Below are 17,678 nucleotides of genomic sequence, written 5' to 3' on the forward strand. Positions count from 1 at the left end.
ATTTGATGAATATTCATGAGGTGGGCGAGGCTGTCCCCTCACTCCTCCTTCAGCTCCATGGCGGCCGCGCGGACATGTTTATTTCTGCAAGCAGGAGCGCACACGGTCGTCATCCTCATCGTCATCGTCCTGCAGCTCGATTTCCGCGTGACAGTCGCTCAGCTCAATATGGCAAACAAGAGCGTTTTAACCGCCAAAGAGCGCTCACTGAAGGGCAGGGAGGAGAAAATGGTCGTGGCAGGTAAATTCTGTCTTTCGTGAAATTCGGCTGCCACGCTGCGGGTCATGTCACATGTGAAGGGACACTGATGTAAAAGCAGGTGGATGTGACACTCGAGCGTTTCTCATAGAATAATCTCTCCTGTGGCTGTGGCACATTACATCCGGGACATCAGGCCAGTTGTATAGACGACAACTTCCGCATTCAAACAAAAACCATAGTAACCGAAATTCCGAATAATGCCACAATTAAAGTTACGTCACAATAAATTAATATAAAATGTCCTTCATACAGTGTAGTGAAGAATTATTCCATGTTCTGTCATTTTGTGTAATATATTTTTTTCTGATGGAAGAGATAGCAAGTTACCACGTTTTTATTGTAATAGGGTAGCTAATGTCTTTTCATTTCCTTTTGGGTTTTGAAACTTGCATCTTTATTTTTTAATGTTTTATATTTTTTATATACCCTAATAGAATTAATCAACTAAAATGTAGGCTACTTCTTCACTTCTACACTTTTTTTTAATAATCGAGAGATAATGTGTCCTTCTATCTTATTTGATTCTACATTTTTTAGATAACTGTTATTTCATAAATTGTCTATATCTTTAAAGCTCCATACCATTAATGGGTAGACAAAACACCAAATTAACAGTAACATATGGTATTTAAAGTTATTAGAATAACATTTAAACAGATCTCACTTCATTTTACATGACTTTCATCACATTAATGCCATTGTCTTAAAATATATTGTTGGGAAGTAAACCAAGTAAAATCTGCGTACCACCTAAATCTATGTATCTATGTATTTATTTACAAGTATTTAGATTAACATAGAAAGATGGACAGTAACTCAAAACTACTTCACTGTTAGTATTAATATTGCAAATAACTAAAAAAATTTATTATTTAAATGGATAAAATTTTTTAGTTTAGTCCAAAAGTGTGCAATATAAAAAAGTCTTTATTCCTTTTAACCCATTAGAATTATAATCTATTGACATTTAATATTAGTAATGTCAATTTGTATTGAGGACATAAAAAGTAGTAAATTGTAGAAATGAACCAGAAACAATAGTTGACCTGTAGTAAATAAAATCAAAACTATGGTTACCATAGGGAAGATTAATAAGGCAAAAAAAACTAAATGTTTTTCTTTTGTCAGCAAAAGCATAGTGACTAAAAACTGAAAATGTCTCTTTTGGATATTTGATTGATTCTCAGTGACGTCAAACTCTCATTAGGCTGGGATGATTTGATGAGAAGCAGCATTAAAATGGTTCAGAACTAAACATTTAGTGTGCTAGTGAAGCCCACATTCACTTATTTTACATATCTGATACTCTGCTACGGTTAGATGAAAGGGGTCATACAAAATTAATCAGTTCTTGGCTTACTTGGCAGGACTGAGTTCTTGTCTTCTTAGAGTAAAACTCGGCACAGTTGACTACTAGGCACTCTCTGCCCTTATTCCAAAAATGGTTGTGGAGTTCCTCACTGTAAATAATCAACGAAACTATGTAATCACCAACAAACAATAAATCTGGTGACTGTGCCTTCAGATATAACCATGACAGTTTTGCTGGCCTGGTGCATCCTGGGAGTTCTGGTGCCCTAGCAGTGTCCAGGGGCCCATCTGTGCATTATGCGCATGAAAGCTCCGCCCCCGTCACGCGTTCCCGGCCCTTCTGTCGAAGCAGCTCGCTGTCACGGCATGGCGGAAGCTTCCGGGCCTCTGCATCCATGGGGGGTGGAACAGGGTTTTGGGGAGGATGATCAAACCTTACCTGCTGTTGCCATGCTGGCACAGCCTGAGAAAATGTACTGATGTCATCGCCACAGTCACGCCTCTCTATTTAAATGTCTTTATTAGCAGTGTGTTTAAATGTGACGTCAAAATATGCATTTCATTTGATGTCATCGAATGAAATCTCGGAATTTTTTTATTTATATATTGTAGTATGTAATCACTTTACTAGCATGACTTGTGATTCAAATAGGCCTTATTATTCTTTTATTGTGTGTAAATCCTTTGAAATAATGCGCATTCTACATCAGTGCCATTAAAGAGCAATTTCATGTGACCTTGGCAACAAAACTATTTCTGTAAAGAGTGTCTGGATGACTGCTATTGGTTTTCCATCACCCCCACATACTGTACATAGACGTATTAAGCACATGCTTTTTATCCAAAAGAACATAGAATACACAAATAGGAGGCTCGGTCCGTCGTGAACAGGTTGTACTTAAGAGCTTTGCTCAAGGGCACAGTGGTGAAAGGAGTAAAACTGAAATCAAAGTAGCTCTCCCGATCCTCAGCTTTCCCTTCCTGAGATTGAAACCGTAACCTTTCAGTTAGTGGCCGAGATTCCAAACCCTTAGTTTACAATACACTGACCTTTCAGTATAAATCATGAGCTTTCTGTCATTTAAAAAAAAAAAACATCTATAATATAGACTATTATTGGGGTCTTCATGCTGAGTAAAGCTATCAGTGCATCTGTGAACACTTTTATACAGGCATTACAATACTTCGATTTAGCATCATCAAGTCATTCAGAAAGTTGACGTTTGTTTGCTTAGGTTCTGAAAATATTGTCTTTTCTACAACTGTATTATGTTAGCTTATGTTTTGTCTCGGGCATCAGAATGCTGGAGGTGTTCCACAGATTAAGTGCACTATCTTGCAAACTGTAGTGATGAGGGGGGGGGCCATTCTTCACCATAGCAACCGGAAATGGTTGCTTGGATACAGGTTTGAATAGAAAGTATGGTATGAATGCATCAGCAGTCGCCTCCAGGGGACATACAGGCACTTGAACTTGTCGGTGACTCCAGTGTCTCAGCTGATTGAAGTTGACCCAGCATGAGGTGGTGTTGTTGCGTTCCAACAGAAATGGTCTTGAATATGCCATGTTTAACAAGAACGTGAAGACCAGTTGGTTAAGACACTTTTAGACTGATATTCCTTCGATTTTTTTCTTCAAATTCAGAGTCATAAACTCAGCAGGTAGGCCTCCACACACAATATAGACCTTTTCTCCACAATATATTTGTTTATATAGTCATACTTGAAGCAGGAGACATGTTTTACCATCAAGAAAATATGCTTGGACATGGAATCAGGCGAATCAATATTTCACCTAACTAGTTGCGTTTATAATAGGATTTAAGTGGGGTTTTTGCTTGAAAACCTAGATTCTATTGATTCTTTTGTGACTTTGAGTTGTCTGAATTTTGCAACCAAAATCTAATAATGTTTGCGTCATGTCTTGTATGTTAGTAACATTTGAGCGACTGAAAAGACTGAGGTGCCTCAAAGTAAACATGGAGTCCTAGATCAAACACCATATGCATCCAACCAATCACAATTCATCCATATGCCAATGTTACAGAGGACAAGTATTCCTTTCGAAAGCGTCGGCGGCACCGTTGACAACAGAAACGTGCTGTAATAGTCCAGATTAACATTAGGTCCTTGGGTCACGAGAAAGTTGTTGTGTGGAGGGATTGTGAAGGGTCATTCCAATGCCACGATGATGGATGGGCAGACTCTGCAGGAAAAACATGTAATACCCTGAGAAATAGTGTTGCGATTCTGCGCGATTTCTGATATTTGACAAGGCAATTGCTATTTCTTCTGTTTGCCGGAACACAATTCACCCCAAATTAGGTCCGTTCTAATAAAAGTTTTGGAGAAGAAAGGTCCTTTTTCCAATCTTGCCGCTCCAATAAAAAAGTCCTCTTCTGTTTTTTTTTGTCAGGCTCACCCGCCTTCCTTTGCCTCACTTTCTTTTTTCCTCTTTTTCCCTTTTGTTTTCGCTGTCCTTTTTTCGGCAGAGCGGTTGGTAAGGTGGTGTGGTGTTGGCGAAGGCGTCTTTTGGCACAGTCACGGGGCACTGTTAAAGGAGGCAGACTGGCACCTCCTGGAGCCATGCCAGAGCTCCTCGGGAGAAATACCCACTGCTGTGGTTGGTGTGTGAGTGTGTGAGAGAGAGATAGATAGAACAGGGAGAGAGAAAGAGAAAGGCATTATGGGAAGGTGAAGGGAGGAGGTTGGAGAATGGTAGAGAGAGAAAACACTAGGTTTGCGGTGCCAGAGCTTTTGTGGATGTTGGTTATGTTGGCGTGTTCTTGGCTAGGTTCACTTCATTCCAGTTTGTTTGTTACGTTATTTTTTTTCTTCACTGGATTGAGTGGCTGTGTGTTCATCTGCTGCCAAAAGGAACGAAGGAATGAAAGACAAAAAAACGTGTAGCTCCTTATTTCCGCTGCTCTAATCTGTTGCGCATCCCTCGCTTTTATTCCTCTGCCCATTCCTGTCTTCATCACTCACTCTGAAATTCATTTATCTTCCAATTCTCACCTTTTTTTATTTGGAAAATGTGTGTTTTTTTCCTCTTTTCTTTTCAGATCCTCCCTCGCAGAAATTAGAAATGGCATAATTGTACGCTTGGCTGGCAGGTCAGTGCCAGGTGGTCTGTTCGAACATAGTGAGATTTGGCAAATGTGACTGTAGAGGTGTGTAATGCACAAGTCCTCACTTCGACAAGAAGAAAAGAAAGCTTTGCTTGTCAAGGTGACAAAACAAGCAGCTCTTTTTATCTTGATTTGGTAGCATGGCCTTTGCCTGCCTGTCTTTGTCTCTCAGTTGTTTGCTTGTCATCTCATTTCCTTGTATGTTAAACAGCCTTCTTTGTTGTTAAATATGCTCATTGTGCAAAACAGGTTAAAGTTTTGCAAAAGAAACCAAATACACTTTGTGCTTTAATTGTGGGTCTTTATATGGGTTTATTTTATTTGTTATTATATTTTTAGTGGCAATGGTTTAATTAGCATGATCCCCCCCCCCCCCAAACCAGTTTGCCTCCCTGCAGCCAATTTTATTGGTTAAAAGGGATAGTTCACCCAAAATCAAGATTTCTGTCATCATTTACTCACCTTCAAATTGTTCTAAACCTGTATTAGTTTATTTCTTCTGTTGAACACAAAAGAAGATATTTTGAAGAATGCTGGTTGACTGCCATAGTATTTTTTTCCCATGCTATGGAAGTCAATGGCATCAACTGTGAGTAAATGATGACAGAATTTTCATTTTTGTGTGAACTATCCATGTAAGATTAGGGTGTAGGATGGGTATGGTTAGGGGTTAGTTGTTAGCATAGTGTTGGCAATCAGCACTGTGATTGACATGACCAGTGACATATTTAAAATCAGCTGTGGAGTAGAGTTTGCGTTAAACTGGTTTGGGAAAAAGATCACAATGTTTAATTAGCATGCTGTGCTTAAGCTGTTATCTGCACGGGAAAACCCTCTAAGGGAGTGTTTTGCTTCTTTTAAGTCCATTTAAAGCACTGGTGTAACAGACAGCAATATGTCTTTGGCCATTGCATCACGTCTTACAGTATTTTTGGGGGGATTTTCTTACATGGATTACGTATAGTTCGAATACTAGTCCCATGTTATGTGGATTATGTCAGATCAGGAAAGGAAGCGAATAAAACGGAAAAGGAACCTGCGATTTTAAATGCAATCCATGTGTTTTAGCACAAGGCAGCAAAGTTTGAATTGCTCGGTGGGCTATCTTACACAACACGTCCCACAATGATTACGTATTAGTTCAGTAGGCTAAGAGTAGTCTTTTGTTCAAAAGGGAACTAGCTCAAAACGTTTTAGACCCCGTTTACACTTGTCATCCACTTGTAATCGGATCAACGAAAATGCATTATACCAGGCGTAAACAGGGCCTGTGTCAAAATTAAAAACTTTTTTTAAAAATGAAAAAGTCTGTTACATTCCATTGCACTACATCTAGCTGTTTTTGAATCCAAAAGCCTATAAATAAAGTGCCTGATTGGGGTCAGAAAACCTAAAACCTTTAATTGTTCAGGGCTTCCGATTAGTTGACTAATCTTTCAGACAACCCCCCTACTAGTAGATTTTGAGAATATATAGGTTTGTACCTCTATAGATGTGAAACGTTATTGTTATTGTCCTTGCAAAATGTCATTGCTAGCTGGTTGCTTACTGCCCTAAATCAAAGGTACCCACCCCTAAGTCTCTATTATGTTCTGGTTTCTAGAAATGGCTTGGGTTCCTTCTTCAATGCACATCTACAAGGGTTTGTTTCACACATTTATTTCTGTCAGGAAAAAATCTGAAGTCTTAGAAAAGTAATAGCACACCTCTCCTTACCAAGCCACAAAAGTTGTGGCATCATTCATGTCCGCAGCCAAAGTTTAATACTTAGAGTTAGGGATTTAGAGCAATGCTACGCTAGGCTAACTTTCATACCGAGCTTTTGCCATCAGTAATGGACAGATTTTCAGTATTCAGGTCATTATCATATAAAGTCTAAACTTTAGGAAGATTAAAGGGGGAATGGGGTGCATGTTGCCCTAAATGCACTATTGTGTGTGTTTGTTTGTGGGGCCATGACACATCTCTTCATCCATATGCTAATATTAGTGCGCTGTGTGTAAACCACTATCCTTTGCTGCCTGGAGATTTAGGTGGTAAATCACTTCAGTCTTCTTAGCTCTAATCCTCCCCACATCTGTGCCCCTTTTTTCTTCCTCTTTACTGCTCTAATTCCAGTATGGCACAGTTGGCCTTATCCATCCAACTCAGGAAACATTTTGTTTGTCCACCCTCTTTTTTTTCTCCCTGTGGCCTAATCCACTGCAGGTCCTTCTGTAGGGCTTTCAGAGAGCTGGTGTTGCCTCCTTCCGATGCGTTCACGTCACTCATGGTTTGTGACCTTCTCTGGATGGTTTAGAGGTGTGTGTGTGTGTGTGTGTGTGTGTGTGTGTGTGTGTGTGTGTGTGTGTGTGTGTGTGTGTGTGTGTGTGTGTGTGTGTGTGTGTGTGTGTGTGTGTGTGTGTGTGTGTGTGTGTTGGGTGGGGGAGGTACAGCAGTGTAATCGGCTAAGTGTCTCCCACTGCAGAAACAGCAGCACTGATTCAGCTTAGCCTGAGCAGACCAGGCAAATCTGCAATAATCCTCACCACAGAAACCAGTCTGACAGTCCCACCATCTGGAACAGCGCCACCTTGTGCACACGTACACCCCATTGATAACGGAACATTTATATTGCTGTGTTTCTCTCGCCTATGTTTCTGCAGTAAAGCACACCGCCATTGGGAACCCCACAGTGGAACCATTTCCTGACAGCATGGAGATGATCATGTTTGGTGAGTTTGGAGAAGATCATATTCCAGTCATCCTTGGGTGCAGTTAATACATTGCTTCTTAAAGTACCACTTGTGTCAGAGTGGTGGCTCATGGGAAACCTGGGTTTGAGTCCAGGCTGGGTCATGTTCCTATCTAATTTCTCCCCCTCTCTCCTCTTGATTTCCCGAGCCAATAAAAATGTGGCTAAGAGCCAGTTTAAATGAACAGAATCAATTGATACAGAACAGTAGTTCTGTTCCAAGACCTAGTAAGCTGCCTACAAACAGCATCTAAGACAGCATTCTAACTGAAAAGGAACCGTATACACTACTGTTCAAAAGGAAATTCCTAAGTTATTACAATTTAAAACAACTGTTTTCTATTTTAATATAAAATGTAAATTAAATTTAATAAAATGTCATTTATTCTAGTGATGGCTAAGCTAACTAAGTCTTCAGTGTCATATGATCCTTCAGAAATCATTGTAATAGGCTGATTTGGTTCTGTTGCTGTTTAATATTTTTGTGGAAGAAGGTGATGCATGTTTTCAGGATTATTTGATAAATAGAAAGTTTAAAAGAACAGCATTTATTTGAAATGGAAATGTTTTGTAATATTTTAAGTGTCTTTGCTGTCACATCTGATCAATTTAATGCATTCTTGCTAAATAAAAGTATTATTTTATTCTTTCAAAATCTTAACTTTTGAACTGTAGTGTAAGTGCTGTACATGGGCCATAACTTTCTCAACGGTCACACACATGAAAAATTGCTTTTCACACAAAGCATCTAAAGCTTGCAGTTGATTCAAGTTGAGATTGATGTTAGCATGGGACTATGCTAAAAGGTTATACTATAATAAGCACAAAAATAAAATTAGTTAAAAAATTATATGAAAATAATATTTTAAAAAAGAATAAAATGCCATTTTGAGGTTTTATCTATCATTTTTTTTGGAGGTATCAACATTGACTACGTTTACAAGCTGTCAATATTTGGGTTATGGTCGGGTTAAGGTCACTATTCAGGTTTCTGAAACAATCGGAATAACCCGTTTACATGCGTGAGCAGAGAGAGTTACTCCTGTATACATGGAATTTGTTATCAATTGGCAATATCCCGATGTAAACGGCGACGCACGGTTAGCGTCTGGACGTACGGACAACCTTAAGACGCAATATGCGTCATTTCCGATTCTTCTTCCTGTATCCAAAGACAACAACAACAGCAGCAGCAACATTCATGGTTTTCACCACACTAATAAAGAAATTGGTTTCCTCCTCGCTCCAAAAGTATGGTGCTGTGCTGCGTCTCGCCATGTTTACCTCTACTTCTTGTTTACTTCCGGTATACTGCACGCGGGTTTCTGGCGCATACAAGAAGTTCCTCTACTCAAAAGACCAAGATTCCTTGCGAATAGAACATGCGCAGAACACAAATCAATGTTCCTTTTGATGGGGATATGCCGATACACGTTTACATGACCAAATATTCGGATTAGAAAAGGGGTAACCCAGGGATCATATTCCGGTTTTTAAAAACCGGAATATGAGCATATTCGGGTATTTGCCGGTGTTTACATGGCAGTGCGCGACCGGGTTATTGCTAATATTCCGGTTTTGAACGGGTTATTGGCTGAATTTGACTTTTGTTTGATGTCAAACAGCTGTAGTTAGAAAGGCTTTGTAGTGGAACCAAAAAGACAATTTTGTCTCTTTTTAAGTCAATCCTATAATTATTTGCCTTTTAATGTCTGTCCCATTTCTGTTCAGGTATGGGATGTTTTTGGGGAGCAGAGAGGCGCTTCTGGAGGATTCCTGGTGTGTTTTCTACACAAGTGGGCTACGCTGGGGGCTTCACACCTAACCCCACCTATCATGAGGTGTGTTCAGGTGAGTCTAACTGTTTGTTCACCTCCCATTTCAAAGAGGTTTCCCAACCGTAAGGCCAGCAGCAGCTTCACTGTACCAAAATTAATGCTTTGCTGCAGCCTTCGCCAAAACATTCCCTTCATCTGCAGTGAACTACCCAGAGTGCACTGCTCTCTCCTAGATCCGCAGCCCTTCCCCCTTCCTCTGTATGACCTACTTGTAGCCAGACAGTTCAGAAGAGATGAAATGGAGGGAGGGATGCAGCTGTGATGTTGCAGTTTCTCAACTGGTCCCAATGAGAAGGTTCTGACTCCAGCTCTGCAGAGGGTTGGCTTCACACACACATTCTCTTTGAGTGTGTAGTTTGGAGAAGACCTGCGAATGTCAGAACTGTGTTGGGTGTTAATATGTAGACAGGCTTTGTTATTTGTAAGAGTAGCAAACACATATGCAGAAACAGTTTTGCACAGTAAGTGCATGGTGTTTGAGTACCAGTCAAAAGTTTGGATTCATTTGACAGAATGGTTCTCATGATCTTAAAAACCTTTTAAAGGTTTATGCTTAAAAGCTTGAAAATATGGTTTTATTATTTTATGAAATTATAAAATTATCATTGTGCCTTTTTTGTGTGCCTAAAATTGTTCTTGAATTTGTTTACAAAACCATTTTAAAAGTTTAAGACTTTTTGAGATCTGCTTTAGTACAGTTTAACAGCATCCCAGGATTCACCTTATGAAGTTCATCGGTATCATAACCACAAGAAATACAATCAAATACACTTACTGTACCGTACCAAGTCAATAAATATTTAAAATGTTTTGAAAGAAGTCTCTTTTGTTCACCAAGACTGCATTTATAGTAATATTATCAAAAATAGTAATATTGAAATATGGAAGCCATGATAATTCTTTTCAGGATTCTACTTTATTTGAAATATAAATATGTGTATACATTTCTTTACTGTCACTTATGCTCAGTTTAAAGGGATAGTTCACCCAAAAATTAAATTATCCCATGATTTACTTACCCTCAAGCCATCCTAGGTGTATATGACATTCTTCTTTTAGACGAATACAATCGGAGTTATATTAAAAAATGTCCATCAAAGTGCATCCATCCATGATAAAAGTGCTCCATGCGGCCCTGGGGAGTTAATAAAGGCCTTCTGAACCGAAGCATGACGTAATGACGAACGCGGAAGCGCAGAGGATAGAGCAAAACAAAACACCAGTCACGAATTAAAAGTCTAAAACGAGAATTTTTAAAGAGAAATGCCGGAGGAGCTTGAGTTTGTTGCCCAGCCCTGTTTGTTTGAACCGCAAGAGGCGTCAAAGCTTACGCTACTCCTACATCATACATCGTTTCATACAAAGTGTTACTCTTTTAGCATAAGTCGAATTGCGTAGGCCGTCTGCCGGAAGCTAGTTATTTGAGCCGATAAAGTTTTAAATTTGGATATTTTTTTTACACGAACACATCACTTCGCTTTAGAAGGCCTTTATTTACCCGGAGCTGTGTGGAGCACTTTTATCATGGATGGATGCACTTTTATGGACTTCAAAACATAAACGGCCATTCACTGCCATATATAACGTTTTTATAACTCGGATTGTATTCGTCTGAAAGAAGAATGTCACATACATTTAGGATGGCTTGAGGATGTGTAAATCATGGGCTAATTTTCATTTTTGGGTGAACTATCCCTTTAATGAATCATTGCTAAATATATTTTTTTAAATGTCTTAATGTCTTTGTGAGATGAATGGTATTGTTTTTTTTGTGTATATTTGTTCAGTGGTTGTGTAATGTAGCTAAATATAATTTTCGATATTTTTTAGCTTTTTAATGATTTTCGATATGTCATTATTAATATACTTTTTTTTATCATGTGAATTAAATGAGCACACGGAAGAATATTTAATCATTTCATTTAAAGGTGACATATTATGCCGCTTTTCACAAGAGGTAATATAAATCTATGGTGTCCCCAGAATGTGTCTGAAATTTCAGCTCAAAATATTTATTTATTTATTTATTCCCCCCAGATTATTTATTATAGCTTTTCAAATTTGCCCCTTTTTGGGTCTGAGCAAATCAAATAGTGTCCTGTGCTTGTCTGTGCAGCCAACGAACAGTTTGCATGCTTTGCTCGAACTTTTGCCATTGCATTAGAACTGGTTACACTGTTGTCGCTTGCGAATTATGCGAAAAACCAAATGGCGGCGCCGTGGGTGGAAACTTGCAGATTAAGGGGCGGTAATATTATAATAAGATCCCCTTCCTACGTCCATCCCCACTACGACATATTTTGACATGCTTGCCGAGAAAGGCTTACCAAAAGGCTTACCAAAACAAAGTTGTCACTTTTCACGTTTTATGGGTTGGTGGATGCACCAGGGACCCGATTATAGCACTTAAACATGGAAAAAGTCAAGATTTTCATGATATGTCCCCTTTAAAATGTTCTGTAAAAAAAACAGACAATAAAAGAGTCAGTAAAATACTTAACATCCTTTTCTATAGCCAGAATTTAATATAGACTGCAAAATCACTCAACAATTGCGCAGTTCTATTTGTGTGTTACTTCTTTTTCCTGCCATTTCTTTAGGTCTAACGGGGCACACAGAAGTAGTGCGAGTGGTCTTCTCTCCTGAAGATATCAGCTTAGAGAAACTTCTCAAAGTCTTTTGGGAGAGCCATGACCCCACTCAAGGTAAACAAACACACCTATTCCCTCACATCTACAAACATTCACTCACACAGATGTCCATAGAAAGACCCCTGGGTGTGAGATGCAGTGGTCCAAAAGCAAACGGCCTCATGAGGTTAAAACATGGCTGCATCTGTCTGTTCACACTGCCCTGTGCATGTGTGTGTGTGTGTGTGTGCTGGATGGTCAGGATGATCTTGCGGGAATTGGAACAGCCTCAGACTGGCTATGTTAATGTGTCTGAGACCAATTCAGCCATGAGAGGAAAAGAGACATCGTGCATGTGTGCATTAGTGCAAGCGTCACCTATTCCTCCAATCCACTGGAAACAGACCCAATCCTGAACACACAGCTGATATTTGCCGCCTGTGTTGTCCTTCAGGTCTTCGTTTGAGCCTTGCTGTCTGTTTGAAATCCAGCGCAAAAGATGAGATCCCAAAACCCCAATATATAAATACACAAAAATGAATTCACTCCATTAAGTTAATTGGTTGAGTAGAGATTTGGTGTGTATCTGATCCCAAACAGACACATAAATAGATTTAAAGTTCATCTATCTATCTATCTATCTATCTATCTATCTATCTATCTATCTATCTATCTATCTATCTGTCTATCTGTCTATCTGTCTATCTGTCTATCTGTCTATCTGTCTGTCTGTCTGTCTGTCTGTCTGTCTGTCTGTCTGTCGTAACAGTGTGGCTGCAGCATGAAGCTGTTGTTTGGCGCTCTGTGTTCAGTCACCCTGAAACAGAAAGAGAAGAGAGGAAGAGACACTCTTCTGAAACATTCATAAAGCCTGACCCTGAGGACCTGAAGCACACACACATAACTCTTTGGCTCTCCTTCATCGCTGGACTGTGGGACTACAGTCTCTGCTTGAATAGTTTATATGACGTCTGTGGTTCGTTCAGTTAGAACCTGTAATAACTTTTCTTGTTTGTATTTTTTCTTCATGGAAGGTACACAAATTCCATTTGAAGATCAGTAATGCATGCCTATATATCTGCCATTTGAAGACACGCCCCTAAAAGTCAGGGTGTGGTTTTAAGGACCATGGAGTGGTTTTCTACTAAGAATGTTTCCTATGTCAAATCATCAGCTTGAGCCGACATGATTACCCTGTGTGTTCGGTTCTGTGCCAGCTCTCTAATTCACATCATGTTCTGAAGGTGTTTGAACTTTAAAAAGTCACTTGGAACACCGTCACCCTGTCAGCCAGAACGCCCCAGAAAGTAGAGCGCAGCAAATTACTCCTAGAAGTCAGGGTTAGTTGTCAGAAATGGCCTTCAAATGTAATTAAACATCTACCTTGCTCTGTTTTCCTTTACCTATGAGAATACAAGGGATGTGCAGATACATATTTTCAAAATCGATTAGTCTGTGGGTTGTCCAAGCAATTAAATGACTAGCTGGTCTTAAAGGGATAGTCCACCAAAAATGTAAATCTTTCATCATTTACTCACCCTCATATTGTTTCAAACCTGTATAGCTTTCTTGTGCAGAACACAAAATAATATATTTATAAGAACATTGAATACGAATATTTATAACATCCAAACAACATTGGATCCTACTGACTTTGTCCACACTTTCATTGTGTGGAAGAAAAAAAAATCATACAGATATGGATCCGATTTGGATGACAGACTTTTCATTTTTGAATGAACTATCCCTTTATGGATGTCTTGTATAATTAGACTGGCTTAGGAAGATGTCTACCCAACCCGATCTGATGTGTTTCTTAGGGGGTGTTTGCATAAGATCCATTCTTGCGTTAGAAAACAGGTAGACAGAGTGCAACAGAATAAAACGCTGAGAAGAGGTCTCAAGGTGCATTTCTTTTTAAAGCTGAACTGTTTTTAACTTGACACTTTGTCTTAAGGTGTTGTATACATAGAGATACATAGCATTTTAGAAAATAGTGTAGACCGAAAAAGAGAACTTGCTGCCTTTTATTCCAATTCCAAATTACAATTAAAACAATTAAATTCTATCATTCCAAAAGGGTTTATACTTGTACACCAAGGAATATACATGACTTTTATAGTCATTTGTGATTACAGGTTTTATAAAATATTTTCTCATGAATAGCAATTTCTACCCAATAAAAACTTTACAGCTTGACATGACTACAAAATGTATATTCATTATTCATTTCATTTCATTTTCATAGGCTAGACTAGTCAACCATCGTGACCCATCGGTAATGAACACACATATTCACAGTCATGTGAGAACATGTCTTCTGCTTGTATGAAACTTACTCACCTGGATTGACATTTAAATGTGCACTTTGTAAATATGATAATCTTCTAAAGCAGAACTTGTCGCTGTGTCCCATTTGGCATTTTTAGGCCGTGTTTCATGACCCTGCAGGAGTTTGGGTAGGGAAGCAGGGTGAAGAGCATGGCCCATGTGCGTGACAGAAGCATCAGATAGTGTTTTTTGGCGCAGGCCGCTGCACTGCAATTGGCTGTTGAGAATCGGGAACGTCTCTGTAGGCTGTTCATCCATGCATGCTTAACGCACACTCCATTTGTCCGTACCCGAACGCTCACATCATATCAACTATGAATCTGTGCTCGTGTGTGTGTGTGTGTGTTCGTCATTACTTTGAATCACAGATAGACATCTACGTATAGTGTGAAACTGCAAATGTGTGAGGTTTCATAGGATACATACATGCACGATTGTTCCCGTTGTGCACGAAGACCTGTGTATTCAGCTGCTGTCTCACAGTTCAAAGGGTTCTGCTTTCAGCAGCATGATTTGGAATCATCCAATCACGGCTGGGATAGCAACATCTACAGCCAATCAAACTCTCCCAGCACGCTCCTCTTCGTACCCCCATCTTATACCCAGCAACACTTGCTCTGGCAGAGTCTTTAGGTCATGGTATTGAAAATGTGTGGTGGCTTCCTTAAACCCTACGCTCATTTTCTAAAAATATAGGCTGTATTTCATGCCGTCATGCTACATCTCTGGCTGTGCTGACAAAGATAGTACAGGAAGCTGAGGGTGGGGTGAGGCGAGTCGGGAAAATTGGGTTCCTGGATGGATTTGACGAACAGGAAATGACTGAAGCCAGTGCAACAATTCTATCGCCTGTGGCAAACTATAGAACGGAGAAGTGCAGTGCGAACACACACATGAGAGAAACGCACAAATACACGCTTGATCGCCTCAGCAGTTTGTTACTTCCTTGTTTAAGAAAGACCCCCCCCCCCTCCCCCCCCATTCCCAGCGGACCCCAGGGCTCTCAGTATGTCTACAGGATAACAGCATCTTATCTTCACTCTTCTCCTCTCCTCTCCTCCCCCATCCCCAGCTCCTTCTCTCCTCCATCTTTCGCTCCCCCTCTCCATCATCCCATCAGCATTTCCGCAGTGACTCCTCATTCTTACCCTCCGCTTTTATCTCTTAGTCACTTTCTTCGTTCCGCCATCCCTCGTTCCGCTAACAGTGAAAGGCAAGAGGGCGGGTTTCTCTCCTTTGTCCTCGTTTTTCTGTCTTACCACTTTCATCTTTTATCGTGTCATGTTTTTTTTCTTGATTTGCAGTATTTATGTAGCTGCTGCGTCAGAGAGATGCGTTAATGCAGGCTTCAAGGGGTAGAGACAAGATGGCTGACGCAGGCGCTCAAATGTAAAGGCTGAGCTACAATCTTCCAGGCCTGTAAACGTTAAATCTTGTTTTCCACCTGCCTTCAGTGTGTAACCTGTGACTGACACGTTTGCTATGTATATTGAACCTTGAAGAGCAAAACATCAATACACAAGCTAATTATGTGCCGAAACTGTTTGGATCTCCATAATCCCTCAGCAACACTCTTGATTTGTCGTTGAAAACGAAGGTTATTGGGTTCACGAACACCATTTTGTGCACAAGCCACCAAATGGGACAAAAAGAAAAGACCCCCCCCCCTCTTTTTGGGGTTCAGTCTGCAACGGGCACGTGCCTCTCGGGGGGTGACCTCGACCCCTGCCTCTCCCCGACGAGGGGGGCTCATTACAGTTTGTCAATCAGCTATAGGGGGAGGGGCTGACAGAGGTCATTTATGGAGAGTAGACGAGAAACGGTTGAAGAGATGCTGCTTCTGTTTGATGGGGAAAAAAAGGCTAGAATTTGCTGGAAGAAAACATTGTTTTCTTTAAATAAAGAAACTGAGCCTATTTTTCAGGCATATTGGACCGATTTCGATGTTTTGTTGTTGTTGCTTTTTTGAAAGTGCTTGCAGTAAAAATCTGTTTGTTACAAATAAATGCCTTTTACAAATAAAAACTTTCTATTCATCAAAAAGCACCAAATCAGCATATTGTGATATTTGAAGGATCATGTGACTGACGACTGGAGTATTTACTGCTGAACATTAAGCTTTGTCATTACAGGATTTTTTTTTTTTTTAAATGTATATTTCATGATTTTGCTGGAGGGGGGTTTTGTTATTTTATTTTTTTGTTAGTTTTTTTGTTTAATAAAATAAAGGCAGCCTTAGTGAACATAAGAGACTTTTCACAAATACATTAAATACATTTTTCTGAAATGCGGGTCACCTTGTAGGGGCTGACATATTGAGACTACTCACTTTATATCTGTAACCCACCTGCTTTTGGCCACTTTTACTCATGAAATTATGAATTTCTATTATATTATCACTGCAAGTATTTAATAGTTCCGCACAGCTAGTCTAAAGATGTTGGCCAGCACAACATAACATAAACAAAAATGTCTAAATGCACCTTTAAAACCGTAGCATTGCTATTTTATTTTATTTTACAGGCTATTTGCCTTTAAAATTATGGCGAAAGGAAAGTGTAGGGAGGGAGAAAAGGATTGAGATCAGAATATGACAGCCTACATTCAAACCTGCATCTATGTGAGGACAATGGCTCTCAGTGTCATGAGCATGTGCACTACCCACTGTGCCATGGCCTTCACACTTCAGTTTGGTTTTAAATTTTTCACTGTTAGGCCTTGAATACCAACAGCAACAATGTATATGTTTGCCACAGAGTATTTTACAGTTATGGAGCTAGTGTTTAATTTACATATTATTCTTTTCTGGAAGAAAAATGAGAGCGAGAGAGCATTATTTGTGGTGTATAATTATCAACAACAAAAAAAATTAATCAGTCAAATACTAGCGGCTACATGTTAAAACACACATGTATTAACAAACCATATTACATTTACTACACATTTTAAACATTTTTATTCGCAAAGAGAATTTGTGTGCGAGAACAAGGTTGTGTGTGTATGTGTGTTACATAAGATGTGTAAAAATAGACCCGGCTCTGCACCATTCCTCTTAGTTGGCTGCTCTCGCACGCACACTGCTTCACCGTACCCAAAGGGCACACACAACAGTGCTCTAAACAACCCCTCACACACATACACACTCACATATAAGCCTGCATCATACACACTCAAATGCACAAACATACACTCGCCAAAACCCTGCTAAAGCATCACACGTGCACCTTTACAAACACATATGGACATTCTCCATCAGCTTAGTAAACAAACACACAATAGCCAAACTGTTTGTGTGTCTTATTGTTGGCTTACATTTGAGCCTTACATTGGTTAGAATAAGTTGTTTTATCCGCAGACACTGAGAGGCACTTCGGTCGTCGAAACGCAAAAAGCGTAAAGCAATAAACCCATCCGACTGAGATTTGGAGCCATGACACATGA

General features: G+C 39.6%; 1 protein-coding gene across 2 annotated transcripts in view; it reads left to right on the top strand.

Moving 5' to 3' along the window:
* The window catches only part of msrab (methionine sulfoxide reductase Ab), a 29,205-nt gene continuing 11,527 nt past the window's right edge, over positions 1-17,678 (top strand). The window contains exons 1-5 of one of the 2 annotated variants that reach the window (XM_056234100.1): positions 226-241; positions 4,639-4,804; positions 7,350-7,418; positions 9,170-9,289; positions 11,877-11,981. In XM_056234100.1, coding sequence (XP_056090075.1) covers positions 7,400-7,418; positions 9,170-9,289; positions 11,877-11,981 — 244 coding nt within the window. In that variant the 5' untranslated portion in view covers positions 226-241; positions 4,639-4,804; positions 7,350-7,399. Of the gene's footprint in view, positions 242-4,638; positions 4,805-7,349; positions 7,419-9,169; positions 9,290-11,876; positions 11,982-17,678 lie in introns of both variants that reach the window. The other variant, XM_056234099.1, reaches the window with a different exon arrangement.

Source organism: Rhinichthys klamathensis, unplaced genomic scaffold (assembly GCF_029890125.1).
Source record: "Rhinichthys klamathensis goyatoka isolate OS25496 unplaced genomic scaffold, OSU_Roscu_1.1 h1tg000387l_1, whole genome shotgun sequence".
NCBI classification, from domain to species: domain Eukaryota; kingdom Metazoa; phylum Chordata; class Actinopteri; order Cypriniformes; family Leuciscidae; genus Rhinichthys; species Rhinichthys klamathensis.